Source organism: Pollicipes pollicipes, unplaced genomic scaffold, assembly GCF_011947565.3.
Source record: "Pollicipes pollicipes isolate AB1234 unplaced genomic scaffold, Ppol_2.1 Scaffold_3087;HRSCAF=3621_pilon_pilon_pilon, whole genome shotgun sequence".
Lineage (NCBI taxonomy): Eukaryota > Metazoa > Arthropoda > Thecostraca > Pollicipedomorpha > Pollicipedidae > Pollicipes > Pollicipes pollicipes.
In genome coordinates, this window is record NW_023596225.1 from 38,466,452 (window position 1) to 38,494,439 (window position 27,988).

General features: G+C 58.1%; 1 protein-coding gene across 1 annotated transcript; it reads left to right on the forward strand.

Moving 5' to 3' along the window:
- The first annotated feature begins 31 nt into the window (after positions 1 to 31).
- On the forward strand, positions 32 to 27,985 carry LOC119089411 (putative phospholipid-transporting ATPase IIB). Its single transcript, XM_037212078.1, has 21 exons — positions 32 to 58; positions 1,865 to 2,030; positions 9,133 to 9,277; positions 9,720 to 9,833; positions 11,141 to 11,260; positions 11,760 to 11,875; positions 12,916 to 13,075; positions 13,396 to 13,584; positions 13,947 to 14,068; positions 14,980 to 15,202; positions 15,639 to 15,790; positions 16,760 to 16,934; positions 18,003 to 18,362; positions 19,160 to 19,282; positions 20,753 to 20,941; positions 22,080 to 22,256; positions 22,562 to 22,656; positions 23,223 to 23,381; positions 24,918 to 25,084; positions 25,454 to 25,657; positions 27,656 to 27,985. The coding sequence occupies exons 2-21, from the start codon at positions 1,867 to 1,869 to the stop codon at positions 27,787 to 27,789; spliced, it is 3,288 nt and encodes a 1,095-aa protein (XP_037067973.1). The 5' UTR covers positions 32 to 58; positions 1,865 to 1,866; the 3' UTR covers positions 27,790 to 27,985.
- Positions 27,986 to 27,988: the final 3 nt, after the last annotated feature.

Here is a 27,988-nt window from a genome sequence, read left to right on the forward strand (position 1 = left end):
ACTTCCCTGCATCTTGGGGCCTCACTTTGTTAACGTCGTTTGCTAGGGTAGCGCTAAGGTGTGTGGTGCATGGGCTTTGCCGAGCCTTGTTCTTCGAAATACTGGATAGGTTTTAGATGTGTACAGGCCATTTTTACATCAGTCTATTGTACCGGGGCCTCAGGCTGTTGGTGGGTGTGATATGGTGATGTGATTATGTGGAGCTGCTGGTACATTGTTTATTTTTGTATCAATGTATGAGATATTCGTTTCCTGTGCGGTTGTTTAGCATTGCTCAACACATACCAAGCAGTGATTTGGTTAGCCAGCTTTATGGGGCACTTCTAAAGGCAAACGGTTGACTGGACTGTTTGTTTTGCAGTTGACCCATTAGGGTTTACCATTCATTCCAGAATGTTCTGGGTTTTAGAATCAATGTATTTATTTTTAAAGGTGCACAATGGTTCTCTTCTTTTGAGACACATGTATATTCACTGCCTTGAAGTTCAAAGAATGAGCTTCCATCCTTATCCATGTATGGGCAAGGCTGGGACTTGTGATTACCAGAAGACCTATTTTATTGGTTAGAGCCCCTGTGACAGTGAGGGACCCTTTATAGAATACTTGTGTCCAGGATTCCTAACTGGGAGCTTGTTCAACATGGGGTCCAAAGTCAGCAAGCTGCACATATTAAACAGGGATGGATGGATCCCAAATGTCAGGGATTTTTCACTGGTTGGGGCTGGCCAGCATACAGCAACAAAAGGCAATACAAAAATGATACCAGACAAGTTTACAATGAGGTAATTGTGGCAATCTGTGTATGTCTAGAAGTCTTGCTCCAATTCCAACCAGGGACAAAAACAAGACAAATTGAGGCCTGTGCCTTTCATTGGCCATGGTTTCCCAGTAAGGGCTCCTTTTGCTTTCATGAAGGCACTCACTGAGGACCTTGTGACAATCCAGGGCCAATGGTTCTGGTCAGAAGGTGTCTTAGGTGCCATGGGAGGGCCAATATATTGTATCCCGGTAAGGACCTCTGGATTGACCATGTTACCCTGGCCCCAGTGTCACCAGCATGGTAGCCACCAGGCACCTTTGGATTGTACCAAAGGATTCCCAGTTAAAAGGACCATGTTGTGTTCCATGCACAGTGCCCAGAAGCATGTCGGCTGGATGTCAGCTTTTCAGCAGTCAGGCAAAATTTATATCTGCTGATAAGGACACAGTTTCTTGGCCATACCACTGTGTTAACCTTGCATGGGATCCACTACACCACATGTGATCTTTCATACAGTCTACATGCATATGTGCTCTTTAAATGGTATGCATTTTGTAACTCTTCAAATGCACATACTGTGGACTTTGTGCTTTCTGTGCTTTGTTTTTAATAATAAGTTTTCATTGCAAAATATGTACCACTAGATAATGTAGCAAGCTGTCTTTCACCCAGCAGATTTATTGGACCTGGTCAGACCTGAAAGTAATGGCCTCTGAAAAAGTCACTGATCATCTGACCCAAATCAGATCCAGTATCATACTGACCTGCATGCTTCTTTAGGGGAGGCACCAGTTGAGCTGGCCAGGGGCACAGCCTGACCATGTGCCCTTTTGCAGTGATGTACAATGATGACTCTGTGCCCCTGGTGCAGTTTTCTCCTTGTGACAGCATGCCCTGTTGCAGTAATGGACGATGATGACTCTGTGCCCCTGGTGCAGTTTTCTCCTTGTGACAGCATGCCCTGTTGCAGTAATGGACGATGATGACTCTGTGCCCCTGGTGCAGTTTTCTCCTTGTGACAGCATGCCCTGTTGCAGTAATGGACGATGATGACTCTGTGCCCCTGGTGCAGTTTTCTCCTTGTGACAGCCTGCCCTGTTGCAGTAATGGACGATGATGACTCTGTGCCCCTGACGCGGTTTTCTCCTTGTGACGGCACGCCCGAGATGGATGAGACGGACCACCTGCTGAGCGCGGACCGGCGGCGCGCGCGCCGCGACTCGCCGGCTCTGGCCGGCTGCTGCTGCTGCCTGCCGCGCTGCCTGGCCAGGTGAGCACCGCACCGGCTGCGGCCCCGTAACCGTCCCGGAGGGGGGGGGGGACGGCATGTGAGTGCTTGGCACCTTAACGTGAGATGGCACACCTAAGGCGCTCCTGGGCTCCAGGATGTGAAGCGAAGGCATCAGGTGATTTGTGTCCGATCATCGAAGGTTCAGATTGCAATGCGATTGCGATTCGCGATGCCGGGAAAGGCCCGGCGTCGGTCTCGGGGTCCAGGCACCTATCTGCTTGGCCAGTGCGAAAGCTGCTCAGATCGGTTGAAAGGCACCGTGAGTACTGGCGATTGCTGGGGATTTGGGACCATCCGCGGAACGAGTGCGCTCCGGTCGCTCGCTCTGAATGTCGCCTCGGTCGGTGGTGCGCTACCGGCGAGGCTGGCTGCAGCAGGACATTGGAGCAGAGTCGGAACAACTCCACAGACGAACGGGTGAGGGGGGAGGGGGGGGGGGGCGGGTGCGGGTGCGGGTGCGGGTGCGGGTGCGGCATGGCATGGCATGAAGTGCACCAAATCATGAGAGGCGACTATTACCGAGAGATGCCTCTGGTGCCATATCGCTCCTGCCGCGATGAATACATACACGACCACCAAACAGCGCGCGTGCATGACCAACAGGGGGCACCGGGCCACCGGCCATGGCCCGGTCCATGCGTGGCCGCGTGGGATGGAGACGTCTCTCCAGGCGAGAGATGGAGCGGCGGTGGCCGCTCGCCGCCCGGGCTCCATGGAGGACCCGCACAGTGGGACAGGTCGCACTCCGGCGCCTTGTTAGGCTCCTGGATGGTGTGAGATGCCTCCAGGCAGGGTTGGCTTTTCAGTCGACCGGGCTAGGTTTTGTCATTTTCTGGCTATTGCGGATTTTACCAGTAAAAACCGACATGAACTGCAGAAGCTCAGAAAGCAGTAATTTTTGCCTTTTTGTACCTTATATCGTCATAGCGTGGTTGAAGTCTCCCTTGTTCAGTCAAAACAACAGAAACGACTTGGTAAACAGCATTGTCATAAGATGGGGTGGATCTGTTACATTTAGTGCACCGGTGAGCAGCAGGGTGTCTCAAGACTGCGAATATGATTTGTGTTACATTACGCGGTTCGTTTGTCAGACAACTACAGCATGTGACCATGTAGACGAACGCGTGCGTTATTGAGCTGTTCAGAACAATATTGTAAGATGCAGTAAGCAAACTTGAAAGATGAATAGCGTAGTTCGATCAGTTTCCAGTCATGCATCGGCGGGTGCTTCATTTTTTTCTGCATAAATGCATTCAGTCATATTACAACATTAAGTTTTTGCTGCCTCTGGCGCGTGCATGTTAGGTCTTTAACACGACCCACCATGCCCACAAAACTTTCAGTGCGAGGAAACCCACACTTTATGAGTCTCCCATGTAGCCTTCTGGAGCACCACGGCGACTGCTGCAAGCGTACTGCTGACCAAGCCCAGCCAACGTCCACTTCCATTACCACCGCACCTAGCTGCTATGACTTCCTCACTGCTTCAACGTCTGTCGGTGGGTTGCGCGATCTTCACGTCTGGCTTGATCCGCGCTGGAGTACGATCCGCCGGGTGTTTGACGCCGGGGATCGATTCCGTCCCGCTGGCGGCGCGCCGGTGGGATCGGCATCAGTAGCGGCAGATGGAGCCGGAGCGGGGCCGGCGGCGGCACGCGGGACGACAGCGGCAGAGTGCCAGTGCCGGTCGCGTGGCCGGAAGGCTGGCTCACCGGCTTCGCTTTGTTTTCCACGGCAACCGATGCGCGACATTGGACGCCGTCGGCCGACAGCGAGTGCCAGTTAGTTGCGAGTAGGGCATCGAAGCTTCGAAGGCGGACGCAGCTACATTCCCAGCGACTGCTTTTCACAGCACCCCATCAGCGTGGGAGCGCGTTATCGCTCCGGCTGCGAGCGGGCCTGCAGAGGGGCGGCTGCCGCCGGCGCCTGACGCCGCCTCTGCGCGCACCTGTCGGCCGCCAGTGTATGCGGCGTCGCGTCAGGCGCCGGTGCTGCCGGCGGGCCGATCGACCCCCGGCCGCGTGTGAGGTGACTGGCACCCGCTGTGTGACGGCCGCCGGCGGTGTGGAACGCCGCCTGCCGGCCGCGCTACCGTCGGCCCGCCGGTGCAGCTATCGCCCGACGCGGCCGCCGCGGTGCAGTGCCGCGCGCGCGCGCTGTGTTTATTCTGGCGCCACGGCCGCGTGATACGGTTTACGTCGGCTGATCGGGTGGCCGGGGTCAGATCGCCGCCGGCCGGGTCGGCAGTGTGTCGGCGTCGCTGGGAGAGTGAGCGCGCCGCTCCCGACCGGCGACCGCGCCCCTCGCGCCGCCGCGCCGTGACGTGACGTGACGGGCGTCCCCTGACGCAGCGTGCTGTGACGCGGTGCGTCTCGCGGCGTGGCGCGATGATGGAAGAGGACCTGGAGCTGGACGAGAAGCCGTCGGGCCGTCGGCGCTCGTCAGAGCACACCCGCCTCATCTCCGGCCGCCGGCGGCTGTGCTGCGCGGCGCCCTGTCGACACCTCTCCCGGTCGGTAGCCCGTCCCGCCCACCGCCCCTCCTGCCCAGTCGGGGTGCGCTCAGCTCGTTCCACGTGCGGCGGAGAGGGTGACAACGTTCATTCAGATTAGTCAATCAGACTGCACGGGCGCCGTGACGTCATTGGGAATTTGGCGTGGGCGGGTGCATACGGGTGGTGCAAATGCGCCAACCGCATGCACCGGGTATTGTACGGCGGACGACAAGTGTACAACCAGTCATCTGACCACCCGCCGTGCATCGGCGATCGGCAATGCACGTGCGTTATTATGGATCCGATGTAAAGAGATTATTATATTATGGATCCGATGTAAAGCGCATCAGTTGGAGACCTCAATGAGCTGTATTGGACTGGAATTACGCGCTTTGTAACGCCATCTCGTTGTGCGTTGTTCGGCGATCTGTCGGTCGCCGGAGCCCCAATGACGTCATGGCATCCGCACGGTCATTGCAGTCAACTTGCCTCCGTCACACCGTTTTGGACCGAGGCGCACCCCCTGGTCCTGCTTATCGTCCTGCGCCTCTCCCCCCTGTGGTGTGGCGTGGCATATCTGCATCGAAGCCTCTAATGTGCATAACCCCTGATTTAATCTCTATGCTTGGGCCATCGCTCCGAGCATGCAGAACTCCTAAATTGAGCCACTGCCACGTGACTGTCAGCATTCAACCGAAGTCCACTATGCGAGTGTGTACATACTTGAAATGCGTAGACTTGCAAGATGACACAAACATACTTTAAGCTTTGCTTTGCGCCGTACAATGTGGTTGCCAGGCACTAATAGCGGAGCACACACCCGCCGTGCCATACAGTTCGAGAACATGCTTTCGCAGGCCGCAACTGGCTAAGTTGTCTGATTGTGGATAGCTGGCCAAGTGGCGCTTCTTCTCCCTGTCGTGAATGACGGCCGGCCGCGCCCTGCGAACGCGTGTTTTAAACTGCACGCCGCGGCGAGCTAGAGACTTCCTGTCAGCAGCTGACAGCGGCAAGGCCATTCCTAGCATTGGTGCGTCATCTGGTGAGATGACTGCATACCGAGGTATTTCTGCGCTCACGTGGTGTACTTCGGTAGAATGCCAAGGGTTGCATACCAAGTTATGTTTACGCTCACGTGATGTTCTGCGGCGAAATACCGGCGGGAGCTTCTGGTAATGGGCCATTATCGACGGCAATCGCCTGCCGCGAGCTGCGTATCGTCCGCTCAAGCTGATATTAGCGCTTATGAATCACGGGTTTAAAGCATTGATGATAATTAGCCGTTGGTGTTTTAAACACTAGGTGTGAGCATTTGGGCCATTGATCAATGACATGACCATGTTTTTATAATCTTGAATGTTTCGAATTGTGCCGTCCAAAGGCAAAAGGTTTAAGTGCTTTGTTAACTAGTTGCTCTTAGGCCTTTTTGTATCTGGACGGTAGAACTGTTCGTGGTTATGTATATATATATATATATATATATATATATATATATATATATATATGCTGCCGGGCGCAATAGCTGAGTGGCTAGCGCCGTCAGCTCCCACGATCGGGACCGTCGGTTCGAATCCCTGTCGTACCATGACCTTTGGGCGTTAATTCAACCGCTGCATTCACTGGCGTTCCATAAAAGGGTGCGCGACGACGTGCAGCGCGTTCGTTAACAAAGTGAAATGATGGGAGGATTATGAACCAGTAGAGGTCTTGCATTAACAGGCACCATGGACGGCATCGGAGGAAGGAAAATGCGTGTTTATGAAGGTTAGGGACTATGTATGTTCTGCTGGTCACCTGGGTTCATTTGGCGGACACGAACGGGACATTATTACTGGCTACGCCTGGATGTGGCCTTTGAGCCATGGCGAACCCGTAGCTGGGCGAGTGATTCGCTCAGTTGCGTCGTTCCTCATTCTGCTGGGGCCCCACATATCCGTGTGTGACGCAGAACAGAGCTTCAAGCACTCACGCACTTCACTGCACACACGCACTTAACTGCACGCACGCACGCACGCACGCACACAGGCACGCACGTACACACATGCATATACACACTTGAAGCACTCACGATATTTTACCCATTTTTGGCCAATGAAGCTATTGGCCGGAATGCCATTAGAAACGCATCTTACGGCCACTTTTGCTTCAACCTTAAAGGGCGTGTGCCACTCTTGGAGCGTTTAAAAACCTGCATGCTCTGTTGAAAGATCGGGACCATTAATGCACAGTGATAGTCTGCGGAGTGCCACAGCAGCACCGACAAGATGTATAAGCAGAATGTTGTATCTCAGTGTTTGGAGTTCTCATGCCGTGTATGGCACGAACATTTTCGCCTATCCGTACATTGCCAACATTGAAGAACCCGCCTGCTAGAAAAAGCAAAGCAAATGTAACGAACAGAACGGAAAAATGTCTGAATTTTATTTGCGCGTGGCATAGCAATGACGTCGCATATCGAATGCACTAAAGCAAAAGGTCTTCCAATCAATTGAAATGTTTGTCATCAATCGTTCACACACAGTCATGACGTGGGGAGCTGTTGACGGCACGTGCTCCAGGTGACCCCATCTTCGGAGGAAGCGGCGATGTATGCGTGACCCACTGCAGTCGATGGGTCCGAAACCCCCAAATTGTCGCCCGGGCGCGAGCGTCAGCTACGGTCTTGTGCGGTGCGTGGCGGACATCCCCAATCAAATCATCGAGGCTGTGAGGACTCTTAGAGCGCTTGAGAGCTCTCGCTGCAGACTTCATTTCAGGATACCCCACAGACACACATCTGGGGGACGGGGAGAGGGCTCAGATCAGGAGAGTGAGCCGATCGCGGATTGGGCGTCTGTTCAGCTGATGATGCGCTCTCCGAAATGGTCCTCCCGCCAGATCGGTGCCAACACGGTTGTATGGGGGAGTTGCGGTGTCAGGTAGGGACCAATGTCCTCTTTGCCCCCTCGCGGTCTTGCTCAAACAGCCTGCATAAGCGCTGCATGCAGATATGCCGCTCCTTGTTGGCGGTGGTCATGGAGCCGTCTGCGCGTTGAAACAAGAGCGATCCAATCCGGCCGCTTGAACCCATGGCGGGCCGTGCTGTCGCCCATGGGCTGCGCAGCCAACTCCCCAGCACGGTGTCTGGCAGCTCTGAGGCAAAATCACACGTTGCGAACGTCCGCTGCCCAATGCAGATGGAAGCGGGCCTCGTCGCCGACCCAGGTGTGGTTCACAAGTCAGGATCGGGCTCAGGCCTAATGTATTTATAGAATTCCCGGTAAGGTTATGGGACTGGTGCCAGCCTTCTGAGGGTTCTCTTGGACGGATTTTGGCGAGTCCGTAGTAGTGACAGACTACATTTTTGCAATGCACTATGTCGTCCCTTCCGACAGCCCTCCTCCATCTTCGTGTGTTTTGGTTCAGTACAAGCACCTCTCAGAAGGTTCTCCCACAGGCGCACAACTGTTTTGTTCACTGCGCGTGGTGGGCTTCGAAGAAGCGAAATCTAAGTTGTCTTTGTGTGGTGACTGGATCTCGTCGACCGATAGAAATTAACAAATGTTTCCTCTCGCTCCGTGCTGAGTAGAACCATAACACCAAGTGAGCGTGGGGCAGACCAACTCAGACTCAATGGCACGTGGTGTGGAATGGAATGAAGAAGCACGTGTTGGTGTGGTGTTTGACTCCATCATATGTGTATTGAATCAGGAATTGTTCTCCGTTCCACCCGGAATTGCTTTCGTAGTTGTGAGCAGGGAGTCCTGTGGGATGTCTCCAGTCGGAAAACCCACGTTGAATAAAAATTCTGACATGTTTGGAGGGATTTCGCAAAACTATCGATATAACGAAACAAAACAAAGACTATCGATCAAACTGGACCCGTCTGATCAAGTATGAGTGAAAAGCACACAAGGGTGTGGTTAAATTTGAATTGATTTGAATGTGTTTCTGTCCTGAAATTGTCCTGCAAATTGCGAACATGGGTCATGTTTCGACGGTTGTTTCTCTTGCCCATTCCGCTGTCGCACCGTCTGCTCATACCGGCGTGAGCGCCGCGCTGTTGCACTCTGAAACCCCTGTTTGCATTGTCTGTCGCCGGCTGAAATATGCGCCGTTGCTGACAGGGCGGGTAACACGGCACGAGCGGCCGCATATAAGCGGCTGGTTCCAGCGCCTGCCCCGCCGCTGCCTCGTGCCGTGTTACTGATAGGCGGCCTTGTGTTGGCACCTGTCGCTAGAGTCCGTTCCGATGTCGTACCGTCGGTCCGCTGTCGTACCGTCGGTCCGCTGCCGTACCCTGTGCTGTTGCTTACGTGGGCTATGTGGAAACGACTGTTTCCGATGACTACTCCGCTTTCGTATTGTACGTTGTCACTAATAGGCTGTTTGTCGACAGTTGTTTTTAGTGTCTTCTGCTGCCGTATCACGTGCTGAAATTGCTGTCAACGCATTCCGTGCGGCAGCAGCCATTTCCGCGGCTGTTCGGCTGTCGCGACGCGTGCTGTTGTTGCCCGCGGATCGTGTGCGGAATGGCCAGCGGCTATTCCCGTTGCTGCTCGGCTGTGGTGACGGGTGCTGTTGCTAACACGGACCGCCTGTGCCCAGCTGTTTCCAGTGGCTGTTCTCGGCCTGTATCGGGGACCGCGACTACCGGGCTCGGCTGGTCCGGGTCGGACGCCCCTGCACAGAGAAATTTCCACCGAATACGATCAAAAACCAGAAATACAACATTATCACGTTCATTCCGAAGGTGAGAACGGCTGAAGGGGGCGGGCACGCGCCATGAAACGCTGTGGGTACAGGCGCGGTGTGCACGTTCTTGCCTGGTGAGGCCCAGCTCGGTTCCGGGTGATCCCACTGAAGACGACGACGGTTGTATTTCGCTGGTGAATAGCTGTTGAAATCTCGGGGGCCTTCTCATTCTGTGACTTACTGATGCCGGTTTTTGTACAGGTGTAAGCATTATTCACGCTGTGTGGGCAAGCATGGCTGGTTCAGTATGGACCGAAATCACTCTGAATAGCGTGTCCTGTACTGCCCCATTACGAGCTTCTCCGAGCGTTTTCATGTATCACAGCCGGCACGTAGGTTCCGAGCGGGCTTGGCGCGGCACTGCTTTTCCCACAAGGCCATTGATATCTCCTGAATGACATGAGTCGGTCGAGTGTGTCACCACGCCGCGCTGTTCCCAGGTTCTGTACGAGCAGTTCAAGATGTTCCTGAACCTGTTCTTCCTGGTCATGGCGCTGTCGCAGTTTGTGCCGGAGCTGCGGGTGGGCTACATATACACCTACTGGGGGCCGCTGGTAAGCTCCGCCTGCCGGGCTCACCGCTCGTGTCCGACCGCCGGCTGATGCCGGGGTTCAGCTAGCGGCTGTGGTGACGGGTGCGCCCTCTGCGGTCGGAGGTCGAGCGAGCGATAGCGCCTGTGAGTGGCCCAGCTGATAGGCCCGCTATCAAGTGTCTGGTATGCGGTCCAGAGCCTCTCGGAGACCATGACTCAGGATGTGCGACAGCTGTTTGTCACGGCCTTTAGCCGGTCCGTCGCAGAGGTTGAGGTCGTGGGTGGCTCACGGCTATGGGCGCAATATGACCTATGCAGTCGGCGCGCCCAAAAACCCCAATTAACAACAACACGTGGGCGGTTTTACCAGCCATCCCCCCGCCACGCGCTTATGCAAGCGTCATACATTCGCTACATGCGTCACACCTTCGCTCAATGCGTCAGACGTCTCCACGGCTGTTGATCGCCGCGTCCATGACATGCATGCTGTCCCCGTTTCATGCCATCGGGCCACGCTGGCCATTTTGTCGAAGGGGATGAGAGATTTACGCGTGGTGGGCTGCGCGAAGCGGCGACGCTGCTGGCGTTGGTAGCTCCGCCGCCGAAGATGTAGCGTTAGCTCGTGTCAGCAGTGTGAGGTCGATCTTAACGCAGGCACGTAGATCAAAATTTCCGCAGGAGCGCTGGGATGGGAGTGTAGTGATTGTCGGATGTTCCCCGAACTCCTTCGAATTGTGACGAGTTCCTGCGAAATCGGCCAGTATCTAATGTAAACTTCTTGGCTGAGGGGGCCACGGGTCATGGACCCAACCTCCCCCCCCCTTGGTTACGTCATTCAGGTTAAATTTGTAACCCGTTTAGCATTCATGGAGCTGCCTCGCCAGGAGCTGGCGAGCGAGCGAGCGAGTGATCAGCAGCAGCGGCCTCCGCCGTTCAAAGGCAAAAAAGGTCGAAGGGCCATCAGTTAACATAGCACCTAAGCCTTTTTGCCCCTGGACGGCAAAGCTGTACGCCGCTAATCGGACCTGACTTGCCGCTGGTGGCTGATGTTGCTCTCCGACCCGGCGGTGCCGAGAGCGCAAGGGACGCCTGCTGACCTCGCAGGCTTTCGTGGCCAGTAGCATCTCGGTTTGGCTACGATAGGAACTGTGGCAGGGCCTGACCGCGCTCAGCTGTGGACGTTAGTCATACCCTCAAGCATGCACTTGGGACACGTGTTCCATTCCCGCTGTCACAGATAAGGCGCGGTCGGCGCTCCAAATGCGAGTCCTGCTTCACCTGCGCCGCCCGGCGGCGCCGATGGGCAGTTACACTTGTGACGACCGCCAGGGGTTCGTCATAGCGGTGACGATGATCCGGGAGGCGGTGGACGACTACCGGCGCTACCGACGCGACAAGGAGATGAACAGCACCAAGTACAGCAAGCTCACCAACCAGGGCCACGTCAAGGTGCGTATGGTGGAGCACCAGGCTACGGTTATGGCAATGACCCGAGCCGGCAGGAGCGGCCTGTGCCACCGGCATCTGTTCGTATGTATGTGGAATAGTTGCATTGCGTAGAGTTGGAGGACAGATTAGTTGTCACCGCGTGTTATGATATGCTCTTTCTCGTCAGCATATGGATGGATGGTGTATCGTTGGGAAGTGGCTATCGCGTGGCCCGCGCCGTCTGTTAGGGGTTACTTGTTTTGGCGTCCGCATGAGCCGTGTTGGTAACACAGTCAAAGCATGCCACTTTTTCTAGGCGCTTCAGTCATACGGTTGTCGGACACCGCCATTGCTGAAAAATGGTGTTGTAAAAATGTCCTAAGAGTGCCCACCATCATGGTAAGGTATACACCCTATTGACATTGGTGGTTACTGTCGCCCTACCGCACAGGCGACCCCGTTGCCGCCTGTGCGGAGGAGATGACCAGCGCTGCTGTTCACTGTCGCTCGTGCTGGACAGGTGTCGAGCAGCCGTATCCACGTGGGGGACATGCTGCTGATCGAGAAGAACCAGCGGGTGCCGGCCGACATGGTGCTGCTGCGGACCACCGAGCGCAGCGGAGCATGCTTCATCAGGTCAGGGTCAGGGTCAGGGTCAGGTCATGGTGCTGCTACGGACCACCGAGCGCAGTGGCGCCTGCTTCATCAGGCCAGGGTCAGGTTACGGTGCTGCTACGGACCACCAAGCGCAGTGGTGCCTGCTTCATCAGGCCAGTGTCAGGGTCAGGTCACGGTGCTGCTACGGACCACCGCACGCAGTGGCGCCTGCTTCATCAGATCAGGGGTGTCCGTGATGTCGGGGTATCGCCGAGGCCAGGATAGACACAGCTGGTGTGCATCACAGTGTCGTTGGCTCTGTTTCCTAGCTTATCTAAGAGTCTGCGGCTTAGCGTGTCATACGGCTGATGTGAACTGGGGTGACTTAATTGTACTGGTCCGATATGGCCTGACCCGTCTTGTGCTGGCCGGCTCGCCCTGTTCCCCTGTATTTACCTCGACAGAGGTAAGGTCAGTCAAATGGGCTCAACCAGTACTGTGGCGTGGTCTGCCCACTCGACCCTGCTTCGCCCGGACCGGATCAGATGCTAGCTGACCTGTCCTTTTCTGGCCCTGCCCTGCCCTGCCCTGCCCTGCCCTGCCCTGCCCTGCCCTGCCCTGCCCTGCCCTGCCCTGCCCTGCCCTGCCCTGCCCTGCCCTGCCCTGCCCTGCCCTGCCCTGCCCCGCCCCGCCCCGCCCCGCCCCGCCCCGCCCCGCCCCGCCCCGCCCCGCCCTGTCCTGTCCTGTCCTGTCCTGTCCTGTCCTGTCCTGTCCTGTCTTGTCCTGTCCTACTGTGTCCTGCTCTGCCCTGTCCTGCCCTTTCCTATTCCGTTTTGTTATTTGCTATCCTATCCCATCCTATGGTATACTATTGTACCCTATTGTTTCCTGTCCTATCCTGTCCTGTCCTGTCCTGCCCTACCCTACCCTACCCTGCCCCGCCCCGCCCCGCCCTGCCCTGCCCCGTTCCCGTTCTGCCCTGTTCTGCTCCCATCTACGCAGCCCTACCTGTCATAGTCTACTTCGGTACCCTAACCCCGACCGGCCATGACCGGCTCCGTCGGCGCGTGCTGCTGCAGGACCGACCAGCTGGACGGCGAGACGGACTGGAAGCTGCGGCTGGCCGTCTCCTCCACGCAGAAGCTGGCGCGCTCCACCCACCTCTTCGGCATCGACGCCGAGGTGTACGCTGAGAAGCCGCAGAAGGACATCCACAACTTCATCGGCACATTCACGCGGGTCAGCGGCGACTGCAGACGGCACGGGTGCAGACGATGATCGCAGCTGAGAACTGATGATTTACGCGCAGGCCACGTATCATGTGGTGTATCTTTAATGATATCCAAAGCGCGAAATTGGTTCTTCGATGATCAGAATGTTTTTACGCGTCATGTAAGCAATGCATTGACGTGGAGGCAAAGCAAATTGTATTGCGCCGTTCCGCCGGTTGATCTAACCCCGCTAGTGTAAAGCAACGTTTTCCTTTCCCAGCAACTGTCGGAGTGTGACCTCGTGAACCGACGGCCGCGCCCTGTGCTGACGCGTGACCCGGCCGGCAGCACGACGCCTCTAACGACAGTGACAGCCTGTCGGTGGAGAACACGCTGTGGGCCAACACGGTGCTGGCCTCGGGCACGGCGCTGGGCCTGGTGGTGTACACTGGGCGCGAGACGCGCTCCGTCATGAACAACTCGGCGCCGCGCAGCAAGGTCGGCCTGCTCGACACCGAGATCAACAACCTGACCAAGGTGGGCGCGGCGCCGGCCCTGGCGAGGATGTGGCGGTGTCCGTGCGGCCGCGGCTCCGCGTGCTGCCGGCGCGGCCCGCGGTGCTGGACGCGCCGGGGGTCGCGCTCGGTTTGCCGGTGTGTTGTTTTGAGTTTGTGGACCGGCTGGTCTCAAGCGCCGCTCACGTTTCTTCTACACGGCAGTTGGCTTGTGAGAGAAAGTGACATTGAGGTTCTGCTCGTGCCGTGCTCCCGGGTTTGTCACTTGCCGTTGCGGTGAAGTGCTTGTCGCCATGCCCAGTGGGGCAGCGACGCAGCCGGCTTCTGCCGCCGCGTCCCGCCATGGATTCTGCCGATGACAGTGTGTCGCGGTTCTCTCCGTAGATCCTGTTCGGGGTGGTGCTGGCGCTCTCGGTGGTGATGATGTGTCTGAAGGGCTGGCAGGGTCCGTGGTACCGCTACCTCTTCCGCTTCGTCCTCCTCTTCTCTTACATCATACCTCTCAGGTGAGTGGCGGCAGACATTGGATAACCTTTTGGGGTACACTGCTTAGGGGTAGCCTTGTCTGGTGGTAGTCTTGATTAGGCACTCAATTTGTGCCATTGCTTAGCGCTCACTTCAATATAATTTATGTTTTGTCCCATAATTACGCAGAAGCGGATGGGATTTGTGTCACATGCATTTTCACTCTATTCGGTTCAACGTATTGACATGAAATAAGAACACGCGTGGTCACCTGCATGCAGGCAGCGAGCTTTCGACCTTAGCGATCTACTGATTGTAAGATTTTTTCAAATACATTTTCAAGTGCACGCAAACTTACGAAGGCCTGCGAAATCCTAAAAATGCATTGCTGCTGTAAGCTGTTCACTCAACGAGCTCTAAGCGCAAGTTGCTGCGCGAAACTGGGTACATTTTAGAAGTTGGTTTCTCATCTTGCGGAAAATGCTTGGAGCATGTCTAAAATCCATGCTTGAAATTTCCACCAAACGCATACGTGAAATTTCCACCAAACGCATGCGTGAAATTTCCACCAAACCCATACGTAGAAAGTCCACCAAACCCATACGTAGAATGTCCACCAAACCCACGCGTAAAATATCCACCAACCCATACGTGATATTTCCACTATTGCGATGACGTCGCTTTCAATCTCTGAAAGAAAGCCATGTTTGACTCAACGGATACGCTCCAAGACACAGGAGTGCAGACGTCATTATGTTGCCATGCGCACTGACAACGCATGGTGCTTTTAGACGATAAGCGACATGGAAAACGGCGAGCTGTGGTCAGTGAAACACGTGCCTTCAATCGACGCCACGCGCACCAACATTGTGAAGTGTTGAGGCGTATAGAGTCCCTGGGCGCCGCCCCCGCTCCGACCGAGCGGCTCATCCGCTTCCCCGCTCCGTCGCAGTCTGCGGGTCAACCTGGACATGGGGAAGATCTTCTACTCGTGGACGATCCAGCGCGACGCCGAGATGCCGGAGGCGGTGGTGCGCTCCACCACGATCCCCGAGGAGCTGGGCCGCATCGTCTACCTGCTCACGGACAAGACGGGCACGCTGACGCAGAACGAGATGGCGCTCAAGAAGATCCACATGGGCACCGTGTCGTACGGCGTCGACACGTTCGACGAGGTGAGGCGGTAGATGCGGGACCGTGGCTGGGAATGCCTGCGGCAGGTGGTGCGTGGCGTAAAGGGGGCTGGCAATGAACGCGGCCGATATTGTTGGCAGCGGTTCGGGGCGCCCGCGGAACACGGGGGGGGGGGGGGGGGGCAAGTAAATGTTTGTAAACAGTTTCAAAACGCCGGCAGTACCTTACCTGCTTGCTTTCATATACTTGTTGGTGGCACTTGCCACAAAAGAATTGCCGGTACGAACAGTCAACTGTTGGGTGCTGTTGACTTGCAAGAAATTGAATAGCCCTTGTCATATTCGTTAGCGGGAATGTCTTGTCCCGAACATTGTTTCGGAGTTCGTCATCGGCGTCCGCGCCGGGCGCCTCGCGCCGTAACCGCGCTCTCCGGGTCGCGGGTCACCACGGCCGCGCCGGCCGCCGCTCTGCGCGCAGGTGAAGGCGCTGGTGGAGCAGCACTTCGCGCCGCCGGCCGAGCCGCCGACCGCTGGCCGACCGCCGGGCGGCGGCCGCACGCGGCGCACCATGGTGGCGCGCGTGGCCGAGGCTGTGCGCGCGCTCGCCCTCTGCCACAACGTCACGCCCACGTGAGTCGGTGGACCGGCGCTGGCGAGCGGCCGACGTCCGACCGGCTGGAGCTGGAGGACGCCGGACACTGGTGTGGTTTACTGTCGTGTGTGATGTACTTGGCTGGCGTGTCCTGATTCCTCCTTTCCTGATTACATTGTCCTGATTCTTGCTTCTGACTGATGGCGGGCAGTGCACTTAACTCGAGTCTTACGTGATGTCCTTAGCTGTTGTGTGACGCATTCTTCAGATTCGTTTCGACATCCGCCGCCTACGTGCGCATAATATCTGCCCGATAGTCGTGCTTTTGCTTTGTATTGAAGTCTCCGGTGAACAGATGTTTAACGTCTTACTCCTATTCGGTTCTGACGCGTGCCGTTTACTGGCACTGGGTGCCCCTCACTCGTGTCGAACGTCCCTCGCGCGGTGTTGGCATTTTTGTTTTCGTTGTTTTATTCCGTTGTTGGCCTGCTGAAATTGGTGCCCGCCAGTTTATTGTTTTTACCGTTTTTACCAGTTAAGACCTGCACAAATTGACGGGAGGTGAGGAAATGGTGTATCCTCGTTTTCAATCATGCCGCCACATTGATATCCTAGCGCTTGCTACTCAGTCCAAAGACCAGAACCAGCAGACGAATACAACAGCATGTTCAAAACGTCCGTTGCATGTGATGTAATTGGGATAAATCAAATCTCATACCTATGCCCCATTGACACTTGCACTGGATTCTAGGCCTCCTTCTATAACCAGTTTTAGTATGCTGTCAGTGATGGACCGAGAGCCGAGCGTTGCGGCCGGTAAAGACAGGCTGCCAGAAGCTGTTTCAGCCTGTCGCTACCAGCGCTGGCGTCGTGCCTGTCGGCCGGTTCCACACGTGTGATGTCCGGCGCCGGCTCGTCTACGATGTGTGCCCCTGAGCGGTGTCCGGGGTGGGCTGTGGCGCCGTCCGCCTGACGTCACCGGCCGTGACGCCGCCCGGCCGCCGCAGGTACGAGGACGCCAGTCCGCTGTCGTCTTCGGAGGGCAGCTCGACCGGCGGCAGCCTGTCGCCGGACCTGGAGTCGGGCCGCGAGCAGCCGCCGGCCGGCGGCGCCGCGCGCCGGCCAGTCGTCTACCAGGCCAGCTCGCCCGACGAGGTGGCGCTTGTCACCTGGACCGAGGAGGTGCGCGCGCTCGCCGCACCCGCGCTCATACACACGCACGCGCCCGCACCCGCACCCACACACCCACCCACACCCGCACACATACATACACCCACACCCACACCCACACTCACACCTATACCTACATCCGATGCTGTCTGACGCTGGGCAGCGCTGATGTGCGCTCTACGCTGGGCCTGCCGTGTAGATTGCGGTTAGCTGCAGGCAGCATTACCATGTCAGGCTCCACTGATTAAGAGCTCAGGTTTGCCCGCTGTACCATAACTTTGGAAGTGCTTTGCAGTACTTTGCTTTCTTCTAGATCAACCTGACCTTCATGCGAGGCGGACTGGTGGTCATTACCCGATTTGGTCTCCTACGGCCTCTTCCGTCAGGTCAGCGGCATCAGCGCGCTGTGACGACACCGGCCCCAGTGATCTGACCTCTACGTGAGCCGGACTTCGGTGCACCGTGACCTGACCTGACCTGACCTGACCTCGCGCGGTCAGGTGAACCTGACGCTGGTACACCGTGACCTGACCTGACCTGACCCCGCGCGGCCAGGTGAACCTGACGCTGCTGCACCGTGACCTGACCTGACCTGACCTGACCTCGCGTGGCCAGGCGAACCTGACGCTGGTGCACCGTGAGCTGGCCTGACCTGACCTGACCTCGCGCGGCCAGGTGAACCTGACGCTGGTACACCGTGACCTGACCTGACCTGACCCCGCGCGGCCAGGTGAACCTGACGCTGCTGCACCGTGACCTGACCTGACCTGACCTCGCGCGGCCAGGTGAACCTGACGCTGGTGCACCGTGACCTGACCTGACCTGACCTGACCTCACATGGCCAGGTGAACCTGACGCTGGTGCACCGTGAGCTGACCTGACCTGACCTGACCTCGCGCGGCCAGGTGAACCTGACGCTGGTACACCGTGACCTGACCTGACCTGACCCCGCGCGGCCAGGTGAACCCGACGCTGCTGCACCGTGACCTGACTTGACCTGACCTGACCTCGCATGGCCAGGTGAACCTGACGCTGGTGCACCGTGACCTGACTTGACCTGACCTGACCTCGCATGGCCAGGTGAACCTGACGCTGGTGCACCGCGACCTGAGCAGCATGCGGCTGCGCACGCCGGCCGGCCACACGCTCGACTACGAGATCCTGCTCGTGTTCCCCTTCACCTCGGAGACCAAGCGGATGGGCATCATCGTGCGCGAGACGAGCTCGGGCGAGATCCGGCTGTACATGAAGGGCGCCGACACGGTCATGGCGTCGATCGTGCTGTACAGCGACTGGCTGGAGGAGGAGTGTGACAACCTGGCGCGAGAGGGACTGCGCACGCTGGTCGTGGCCAGCAAGCGTCTGACGCCCGAGCAGTATGCCGAGTTTGAGCAGCGCTACACGGCCGCCAAGCTGTCAGTGACGGACCGGGCGGCGAAGGTGCGTGACCGCCGGCGGGGTGCTGGAGGGTGGAGGAGGAGGAATGGGAGTCGGCGGAGGGCGGCGAAGGTGCGCGACCGGCGATGGGGCGCTGTCGGGTGCTGGAGGGTGGAGGAGGAGGGATGGGAGTCGGCGGAGGGCAGCGAAGGTGCGTGACCGGCGATGGGGCGCCGTCAGGTGCTGCAGGGTGGAGGAGGAGGGATGGGAGTTGACGGAGGGAGGCGAAGGTCCCGACTGGACACGGGAAGCGACAATCGTGGTAGCGTTTTGGGGGTCGGCTTCATGAGTGTCTATGCCCTTGTCCGCCCTGCTAGCTGAGACGGTTAGAGTACCTGTCTTGATTCGTTCACGCTGGCCTTGGTAGGTTCGAGTTTCATAAAGCGCCTGGGATGGCCTGCGACCAGTGCTGAGGGTCAGGTGACGTCAGAGGGCAGGACGGACCGTGCCGAGCATTACATTTAACTTCCGCCGCGACGTTTTTGCCGTTGATCAGGGGTTTTGCGATCGGATGGGGATGTCAGGACTAGGACCCGCGCGGCAAGCGCTGCTTAGCGTGGGCACTGATCGCCAGAATCCACCCACTGAAGAGATCCGGGCTGACTTTGTTTTTAAAAGCACCTGCGTTGCACATGGAGATATGTGTATGTGGCGGTTTGCCGCTGGTTTGTCTGTTCCTGTCGCAGCTGGGCTCGTTAACCGTGATGCCGGGCGCCGGCCGCGATACTGTCCCCAGAGCGGAGCTCAGAGGTGGTAGCTCTCACCGGGACGGAGTCATGACTCGGCCGCCCCGCCGCCAGGTGTCGGCCGTGGTGGAGTCTCTGGAGCGCGAGATGGAGCTGCTCTGCCTGACGGGAGTCGAGGACCGGCTGCAGGACCACGTGCGGCCCACCCTCGAGCTCCTCCGCAACGCTGGCATCAAGGTAACGTCCGATGCTGCGGCGGCGCCGGGTCCAGTGGTGCTGGAGAACGCCTCAGTGGTGGCCTGGTGTCGAGCTGGGGGCTCCCAGGCGGCTGTGGACCCGGCGGACGTGCGCCACTGTCCAACCACGGTGCCGCTGGGATGCCCGCGAAATGAAGCTGTTGAGACGGCAATCATAGCCAGGTGGTGGCCGAATGCTTCCGTATATGTGGACAATAAGAATTTCCTATTTTAAAAAAAGATCGTAGTGCTGTTTTGAAACCAAAAGAGCAAAAAGCGTGCTTTGCACTTTTTTAGCGAAGCGCGATTTCATGCATGACGCTCGCTCTGGGAAGTTCAGGACCTGGGGTAGGTCTGTGCGCATGCGTTTGACGGGTACGTCCAGCGGCGCCGATGGTTCGCGACTCGGGAGGTACCACCCGATGCGCTGGCTCGACGGACACACTGGCGGTGGTCTCGAGCCGATCGGCGGCGCGGGACACGGGCAGCGCGCGGTCAGTCGCACATCTGCAGCATTCACGTCACGGGGGTGCACGTCACACGGAAGGTGTCACTGGTCCGGGGCCGCGGGGTGTAACGTCTCGCGTGCGCCACAACATCTCGTAACATCTTGTAACATCTTGACGGCTCGCTTGGGCCACAAAGCTGGATCTTCCAAACCTGACGCGTTTTGCGTAGCTCCGCGAACGCGGAGGTGTCTACATGTCGTGCCGAGGTGACGTAAACCATGGCCTGTGTGTGCGTGCAACGCGTTGGACTCCGAGCCCGTCTGGTTACAGAAGCTGTCTTTTTATTCGCCAATCGGATCTTAGTAGCGGCGCGGTCATGGTTCTCGACCCCCCCCCCCCCCCCCCCCGTTCAAAGCTATGTTGACTGCATTGGTTTGCCACCAACCTAGCTGTTAGCTTTAAATTCATATTTATGGATTTGGGACGCCCCGGGAATGCGTCCACCCACTACAGGTAAAGGAAAATCGCCGTATGTCCCGAACCGTCTGTGCTGAAGCGGATGTTTCGGCCACAGCACGCGTCTTGGCATTGAATCTCGTCGTACCACTGCCTGACGCCAGCCTAACACGACAATTACGTAACTGATGCCATTGATTAACTCGTGACATCCCGCAAATGTATCCAATGCACTGATTCACCGTCATTGATGTGTCCACCCACGCATTCTATTGATCGACGCACTGATCCGTGGCTCATGGCGGCGGGAACGCATGGCTGCGATTCACTGCTGCCCGCCGGCTGACGGCCGGCCGCCGGTGCGCTGGAGCACCGGCCAGCCGATGGACCGGCTTGCCAGTGCGCTGGAGCACCGGCCGGCGGGTGGACTGGCTCTTCGGTGCACTGGAGCACCGGCCGGTTGATGGACAGGTTCGCAGGTGCACCGGAGCACCGGCTGGCTGATGGACTGGCTCGCCTGTGCGCTGGAGCACCGGCCTGGCTGACGACTGGCCGCCGGTCCGCAGACGTGGATGCTGACCGGCGACAAGCTGGAGACGGCCTCGTGCATCGCCCAGTCGTCGCGGCTGGTGTCGCGCGCCCAGAACCTGCACCTGTTCCCGGCCATCACCAGCCGCGCCGAGGCCCACCAGGAGCTGAACGCGTTCCGCCGCAAGAACGACTCGGCCCTGGTCATCAAGGGCGACGCCATGGAGGTGGGCTGTGGCGGTGTGCTGACCGGACCTGATGTTTTATGACCTGTGCTGCCTTGACTTGACCTGCGCCGACCCGATGCGTTCTGAACTGTGCTGATCTTGCTTAACCTGACGAGCCGACATAGCCGTGCCTGTCCTGATCAGGTCTGAGCTGACTGTGGGCTACTTTATTCGTTCAGAGCAGGATAGGTCACGGAATTTCCGATTAGGAGCCAACCCAGCTCGTTATTCGAGGCTCAGCCTAACATGAGGTGGACTGAGTGACGTGTGATCTTCCGCGGTCCCCCGATGGTCTCCGGTGTTTTTGCCGACGTTGAGCTCAGCGTCTGGCTCAATGGTGCACTGGATCAATGTGACCCGGATGGGTATATGTCGGTGTCGCAGGGAAATGTTTATTGCAAGGCTTGGAGAAGGACCCAAGTGTTCGAGGGGTTCGGAGCTCGGATCCAGCAAGGGTTCTTAGAAATTTCCTTGGGGTTAAAGGGATGTCGATAAGTGCTACATGTCATCTACGAAGCAGCAGCTTGTCAGAAGCAGGGACTAACGTACCATTTTGCGAACGGGTAATCGTTGAACGGGAGGGCATGGACCGAGAACGTCTAAATCATAAAGTGGTCGAAACGGTCGATTGTGCCGAACTGGTTGGATTTGGTGCTGACGACTCGTCGAAGAGCATCACTCCTGTCCAATCCTGTCCATTTTTGACGCACCATTAAGTGATCAAATTCATTTAGAATGCAGTGCGTGAAGGCTTTGGCGTTTTTGGCGTCAGACCCGCCGCACCAGAGAGTGACTCACGGTGAGTCTAGTGTTGACACACTGACCCGCGCTGACCCGCGATATCGAACACGTGTGACCTTCACCGCTGATCAGCCGCAGCGAATAGGAAGGCTTTGGTTTTAGAATTCTAAGAATTTTCGCAGCAGCGGAAACATTACGTGTGTGGCATGGCAGTTCTTGGCAAGCCAGATTTTCAATCAATTCTTCTTTTTGGGCTCATGGCATACCACCCAGTTACCGTCTTCACGCCCCGTGACTCTCAGCCGCGGGCGTCGCGTGGGGCCGGCGCGTGTCCCGCTTCCCCGCGTCGCGAGCCGCGACTATTCTCCCGTCACCGCGCGCTGACCGCGGCCGCCAGATCTGCCTGCGCTACTACGAGCTGGAGTTCATGGAGCTGGCGTGCGCGTGCCCGGCGGTGGTCGTGTGCCGCTGCTCGCCCACGCAGAAGGCGGCCGTGGTGCAGCTCATCCAGCGGCACACTGGCAAGCGCACGGCGGCCATCGGCGACGGCGGCAATGACGTCAGCATGATCCAGGTGGGCGGGGTCGTGTCGGCAACAGGACGCTATCAGACGGACTCCGGCGGCTTTGTGCGGGATTTGCTCTGTAGGCAATCGACGTATATACCAAACAGCAAAGGCGGGTGTTTCCCAGTTGTTAATGAACTCCGTGAGCTTCTCACCCGTTCGATGACATTGGCGCTGCGACTGCGTCAGTCCCCTGAGCGCGGGGCGTACCGCCCGTACGCGTGTCGCATCCTCGGCTGTGGCGTGACGTCACGGAGGCCGTCCAGTGATCGAGCGCGATCGCCTGACGCCGTGCCGTCTCCGCCCGGCGACAGGCGGCGGACTGCGGGATAGGCATCGTCGGCAAGGAGGGCCGGCAGGCCTCGCTGGCCGCCGACTTCAGCATCATCAAGTTCTGCCATCTGGCCAGGTGCGTGCCGCGTCTGCAGCCTCCGCCCGTCGGCCGCCTTTGGCGGCGGCGCGCCAGCCAGGGGGTCGCCAGCCCACGGCCGGACCGGCCACTTGAGGTGGTGCACTGTCAGGGAATGTATGAGATGAATATAAATAGATGAATGAATGAGATGCAAGACCCATAATCCTAAACACGTTTTGTCGGCTGCCGGGTGCCTGCGCCCGATGTGGTACCTCTGGTGGCTGATTTTTGAGCGGCTGGAAAGTTCACGTCGTGGCTTAAGCACAAACCCGGGCTGATGTACGCACATTGAACGACTGTCTTGCGTTTCTGGGGGACCGGATGACGCTGTACCGTCTATCACCATTCACCTGTTTGGCCACGGGCAGTGCGACACAACCGGGGCTAGCGCTGCACTGAAATCGCTCTATTGTGCATTGTGGATAGGCTTGCAGGTGCTTGCTACTTGCAGAAGTCGACATTGTACACGATAACCTCAAATTACAATGTGCGGCGCAAGAGCCTTCGTAAGACCTGGGACGCTGCACCACCAAACCGTGCGTGATAAAGTGCGTATATTGCAGACTGCTGCTGGTGCACGGCCGGTACTCGTACCACCGCTCGGCCTCGCTGAGCCAGTTCGTCATCCACCGCGGCCTCATCATCTCCACCATGCAGGCCGTCTTCTCCTCCGTCTTCTACTTCGCCTCGATCGCGCTCTACCAGGGCGTGCTGATGATCGGGTCAGTGTCCCCCGAAGACGGCGGCCGCCGGACGCCGCCGGGTGTTGTGCCTGTCAAACACGGGGCGTCTCGCGCTGATCTGGGTCACGACACCAGCAGGCAGCGCTCCTTTGGCGCATCGGCAGCCGTGCCAGCAGTACGCTAATGACGGCCTTGTGCCCACCTGTGACCGTTCGCTCTGAACCGAAGGCGGCAGCTCACTGCGGCGCTCGGTCGGCTCTGAACCGAAGGCGGCAGCTCACTGCGGCGCTCGGTCGGCTCTGAACTGAAGGCGGCAGCTCACTGCGGCGCTCGGTCGGCTCTGAACCGAAGGCGGCAGCTCACTGCGGCGCTCGGTCGGCTCTGAACTGAAGGCGGCAACTCACTGCGGCGCTCGGTCGGCTCTGAACCGAAGGCGGCAGCTCACTGCGGCGCTCGGTCGGCTCTGAACTGAAGGCGGCAGCTCACTGCGGCGCTCGGTCGGCTCTGAACCGAAGGCGGCAGCTCACTGCGGCGCTCGGTCGGCTCTGAACTGAAGGCGGCAGCTCACTGCGGCGCTCGGTCGGCTCTGAACTGAAGGCGGCAGCTCGCTGCGGCGCTCGGTCGGCTCTGAACCGAAGGCGGCAGCTCACTGCGGCGCTCGGTCGGCTTTGAACTGAAGGCGGCAGCTCACTGCGGCGCTCGGTCGCCTCTGTACCGAAGGCGGCAGCTCGCTGCGGCGCTCGGTCGGCTCTGTACCGAAGGCGGCAGCTCGCTGCGGCGCTCGGTCGGCTCTGAACCGAAGGCGGCAGCTCGCTGCGGCGCTCGGTCGGCTCTGAACCGAAGGCGGCAGCTCGCTGCGGCGCTCGGTCGGCTCTGAACCGAGGGCGGCAGCGCTGCGGCTCTCGGTCGGCTCTGAACCGAAGGCGGCAGCGCTGCGGCGCTCGGTCGGCTCTGTACCGAAGGCTGCAGCTCGCTGCGGCGCTCGGTCGGCTCTGTACCGAAGGCGGCAGCTCACTGCGGCGCTCAGTCGGCTCTGTACCGAAGGCGGCAGCTCACTGCGGCGCTCAGTCGGCTCTGAACCGAAGGCGGCAGCTCGCTGCGGCGCTCGGTCGGCTCTGAACCGAAGGCGGCAGCTCGCTGCGGCGCTCGGTCGGCTCTGAACCGAAGGCGGCAGCGCTGCGGCGCTCGGTCGGCTCTGAACCGAAGGCGGCAGCGCTGCGGCGCTCGGTCGGCTCTGTACCGAAGGCTGCAGCTCGCTGCGGCGCTCGGTCGGCTCTGTACCGAAGGCGGCAGCTCACTGCGGCGCTCAGTCGGCTCTGTACCGAAGGCGGCAGCTCACTGCGGCGCTCAGTCGGCTCTGTACCGAAGGCTGCAGCTCTCTGCGGCGCTCGGTCGGCTCTGTACCGAAGGCGGCAGTTCACTGCGGCGCTCGGTCGGCTCTTAATCGAGCCCGTTCGCCATATATTTGCGTGTCGAGAGCATACGAGCGCGCGGCGGTCCGGGGCCCGCCGCCGTGCCCCGATGTCTGTCCGCTCGACTGAAAACGCCGCCTGACCTCCCGTTGGCGCGACGCAGGTACGCCACGGTGTACACCAACTTCCCGGTGTTCTCGCTGGTGCTGGACCGTGACGTGCCGGCCAAGATCGCGCTCACCTACCCGGAGCTGTACAAGGAACTGACTAAGGGGCGCTCGCTCTCGTACAAGACCTTCTTCATGTGGGTCGCCATCAGCATCTATCAGGGTGAGTGCCGCCAGCCGGCGCTGGGCAGCAGGCAGACTAGAGGAAGGCCAATGTGGGGCGTGACGTCACTGTCGTCGACGATGTTCCATTTGACACTCGATGGCGCATGGTCGAGAACGAATCAGGTAGTGGTCGAGGCCATCGTCTCTTTTTCGTTGAGACATTGCGTACACACGTATGTAACATTCCACAGTGATGACGTCACGGGCCGCCTCAGTGAATGTGAACGGCACCAAGTGCAGGTAGATTTGAACGGAGCGATTGGTCTCCCATGACCACGCTAGTGCCATTCGGTTCCACGTCATTTCGGTATCACTGGGATACAGTGTCCGACAGGCCGTGTCTGACCCCTCCCGCCACCCCCGGCAGGTGGTATTCTGATGTACGGCGCCATCTGGCTGTTCGAGGACGAGTTTATCCACATCGTGTCCATCAGCTTCTCAGCCCTGATCGTGACCGAACTGTTGATGGTGGCCCTCACCATCCGCACCTGGCACTACCTCATGGTGGCCGCCGAGGTGTTCTCATTCGGCACCTACATCCTCTCCATGATCATCTTCCGCGACGTGTTTGGTGAGTGCTGAACGCGCCGGGGTGACGCGCTCGGCCGAGACGGCACGGAGCCGCTCCCTGCGCTTACTGACTGATGCAGCGTCACTTTCCCGCTGGCAGCTAGTGTACACACCTCTCGGCATCGACTAAGCCAATATCCGAGGACCGCCAGCTCTGGATCTCAATTTATAGAGCGGAGGACTCCACACACGTCACACCTCTGCCCAGTTGTCTGTGCTGGTACTCCGGCCTTCTGCCCAGCTGTCTGTGCTGAGCTCTGACCTGTTGGCTGCTGGATGCGGTTCGTCCCGAGCTTGTGTAAGCGCGCGGATCGTCAGCGCCATTGTCCCGCACTTGAATACTGCCAGGGAAAAGCCGGAGGCGGCGAGAATAGAGTCTGAAAGGGACTGCTGTACATTTGGAGAAGTGGGGGCCAGCACGAAGTCCGGTAAAACAAAAGCTTGTGAGGATTTGTTTACTTGGAAACAGCTTAGGCGGAGTCCGGAGAGTGTGTTGCCAGAATCGCAAGAAAGCAAAGAACACTGCTGTTTCCGGGATCACTCTATTTTCATGTTTGGAAATTATGGCGGCGAGAACAATTGGTCTGTTGAAGGTCAGTCGTCACTTGGAATATCACATTTTGGCCCGGGGCTTAAAACCCAAATTTATTTAGATAGCTTAGGCTGCAAGCAGCGCGCTGGTTTTATTTCTACCAACGCTCGAATTGTCTTAGTCCAAAAATTAATAGGCGCACCTGTCAGGCTCTTCCTCGTTGGGCGTGAGTACAAAGCATACTCAGTTCTTGGAAAAGGTGGGCTGCCTTAGCCGCAAACATCCTACGTCTCACATCCACGAATGAACAGGAGGACGTCGCCATTGTGCTGGCGACGGTGACGTCGCCATTGACAACCTGTGTAGCTCGAGGGATGTTGGTTGTTGGGGTGACCTTCAAATCTCATTGAAGACTCAGTATATCTGCTTGTGCTTGCCAATCTGCGTTGTTTGCTATGTTTCTGTTACGTATGGCGTATGTCACAACCAGCGAGGGCACTCACTATCGATCTGATGATATTTCCTGATCCGATCCAATCCAAATGATCCGATTCGAGGGATATTTCCCGCATATGCGTGAACTAGCATGGTGAATGTCCGTATATTCATTCCATAGCAATGTGCTCATCTGCATGCTGAGGACTACGTAGAGGCTAACTGCGCAGAATGTGGCGCACATGTGCAAAAGTGGTGGTTTGGTGGCTTGGCTCAATAATGTCGAAAGATATCGCACTTTTCAATTTTCTAATAATTTGCGTTGTGTGCACCAGAGTTTTCCCAGGTGTATTGCACATATGGATTATTTAATAACGCACCGTATGGTAAATGCCGAGTTGCCCTCGATGATCTTTCTGCACGCAACCAATGGGCTATATCAGTTCCCAACCCCATACAAACGCGGTACAGTACCTCGAAGCCTTTGAAGGTCGACGTGCCCAGTCGACAGGCTGCAGCACAGCCTCAACGGCAGCTGTAATCAGTCCTGATTAGTCAAAAAGGGAGGGCGCCTCAGGCGATGTGGGGGAAGTCCGCGACACCAGCAAAAACGACCTGGATCGATAGCCGGAGGCGCCTATGCGGCTGGCCGCCGGTGATTAATGACGACCAGCGGCCTATGCACTCGGTGACCGCGGACATGGCGCCTGGCAGCACTCGTGTGTCAGCACGCGCCGGTCGCAGCGCCGGGGGCCTGGTGTGACTCGCCTGCTATGTGTCTCGGGATGTGCCGTCGTGCTGCGGCCGGACGCTGTGCAGCGCTGGGTGGGGTGGTGGGGTGCAGTGCGTACCGAAAACGAACAGGTACCATCGTGTGGGGTTTTCAGCGCGAAGTGACCGTGTCTGACGTCCTCATCGGGGCGTTTTCAGCGACTGCTGCGGCGTCCAGACACCGTCCGCCTCCTGTGTCGGTAACGCGTGTCTCCCGTGTCCCTGCCGTCGATAACGCTTGTCTCTGTGTCTTTGTCTCAGACCGCGAGTTCATCCAGAGTGTCGACTTCCTGTGGAAGGTGCTGGCCATCACGCTGGTCAGCTGTCTGCCGCTCTACGTCCTCAAGTTCTTGACGCGTCGCTTCTCGCCGCCCTCGTACACTAAACTGACGTAGGCAGGCTGGGCCCGTCACCGTCGTCTGATGTGTAAACTCACGTAGAGTCGCCAAAGCTTTTCACCGCCTCTAGTCTTAGCTCTCGCGGATCGGTGGCGGCCGGGTGTGGCCTGCGCGACCTGACCTGTGGGTGGCCCGCCGTCGGGCCCCGCCCCGTATGGGGTGGGCCTCGAGCCGCGCCCGGCTGTCGCCTCTCGCC

What these genes read in the sequence shown, in the direction of transcription:
- LOC119089411 (XM_037212078.1), top strand. Translation starts at nt 1,867, where the DNA reads ATGGACGATGATGACTCTGTGCCCCTGACGCGGTTTTCTCCTTGTGAC. An exon ending in AGATCAACAACCTGACCAAG is followed by an intron (nt 13,585 to 13,946) that starts GTGGGCGCGGCG and finishes TTCTCTCCGTAG; the next exon opens with ATCCTGTTCGGGGTGGTGCT. An exon ending in TCCGCAACGCTGGCATCAAG is followed by an intron (nt 19,283 to 20,752) that starts GTAACGTCCGAT and finishes GCCGGTCCGCAG; the next exon opens with ACGTGGATGCTGACCGGCGA.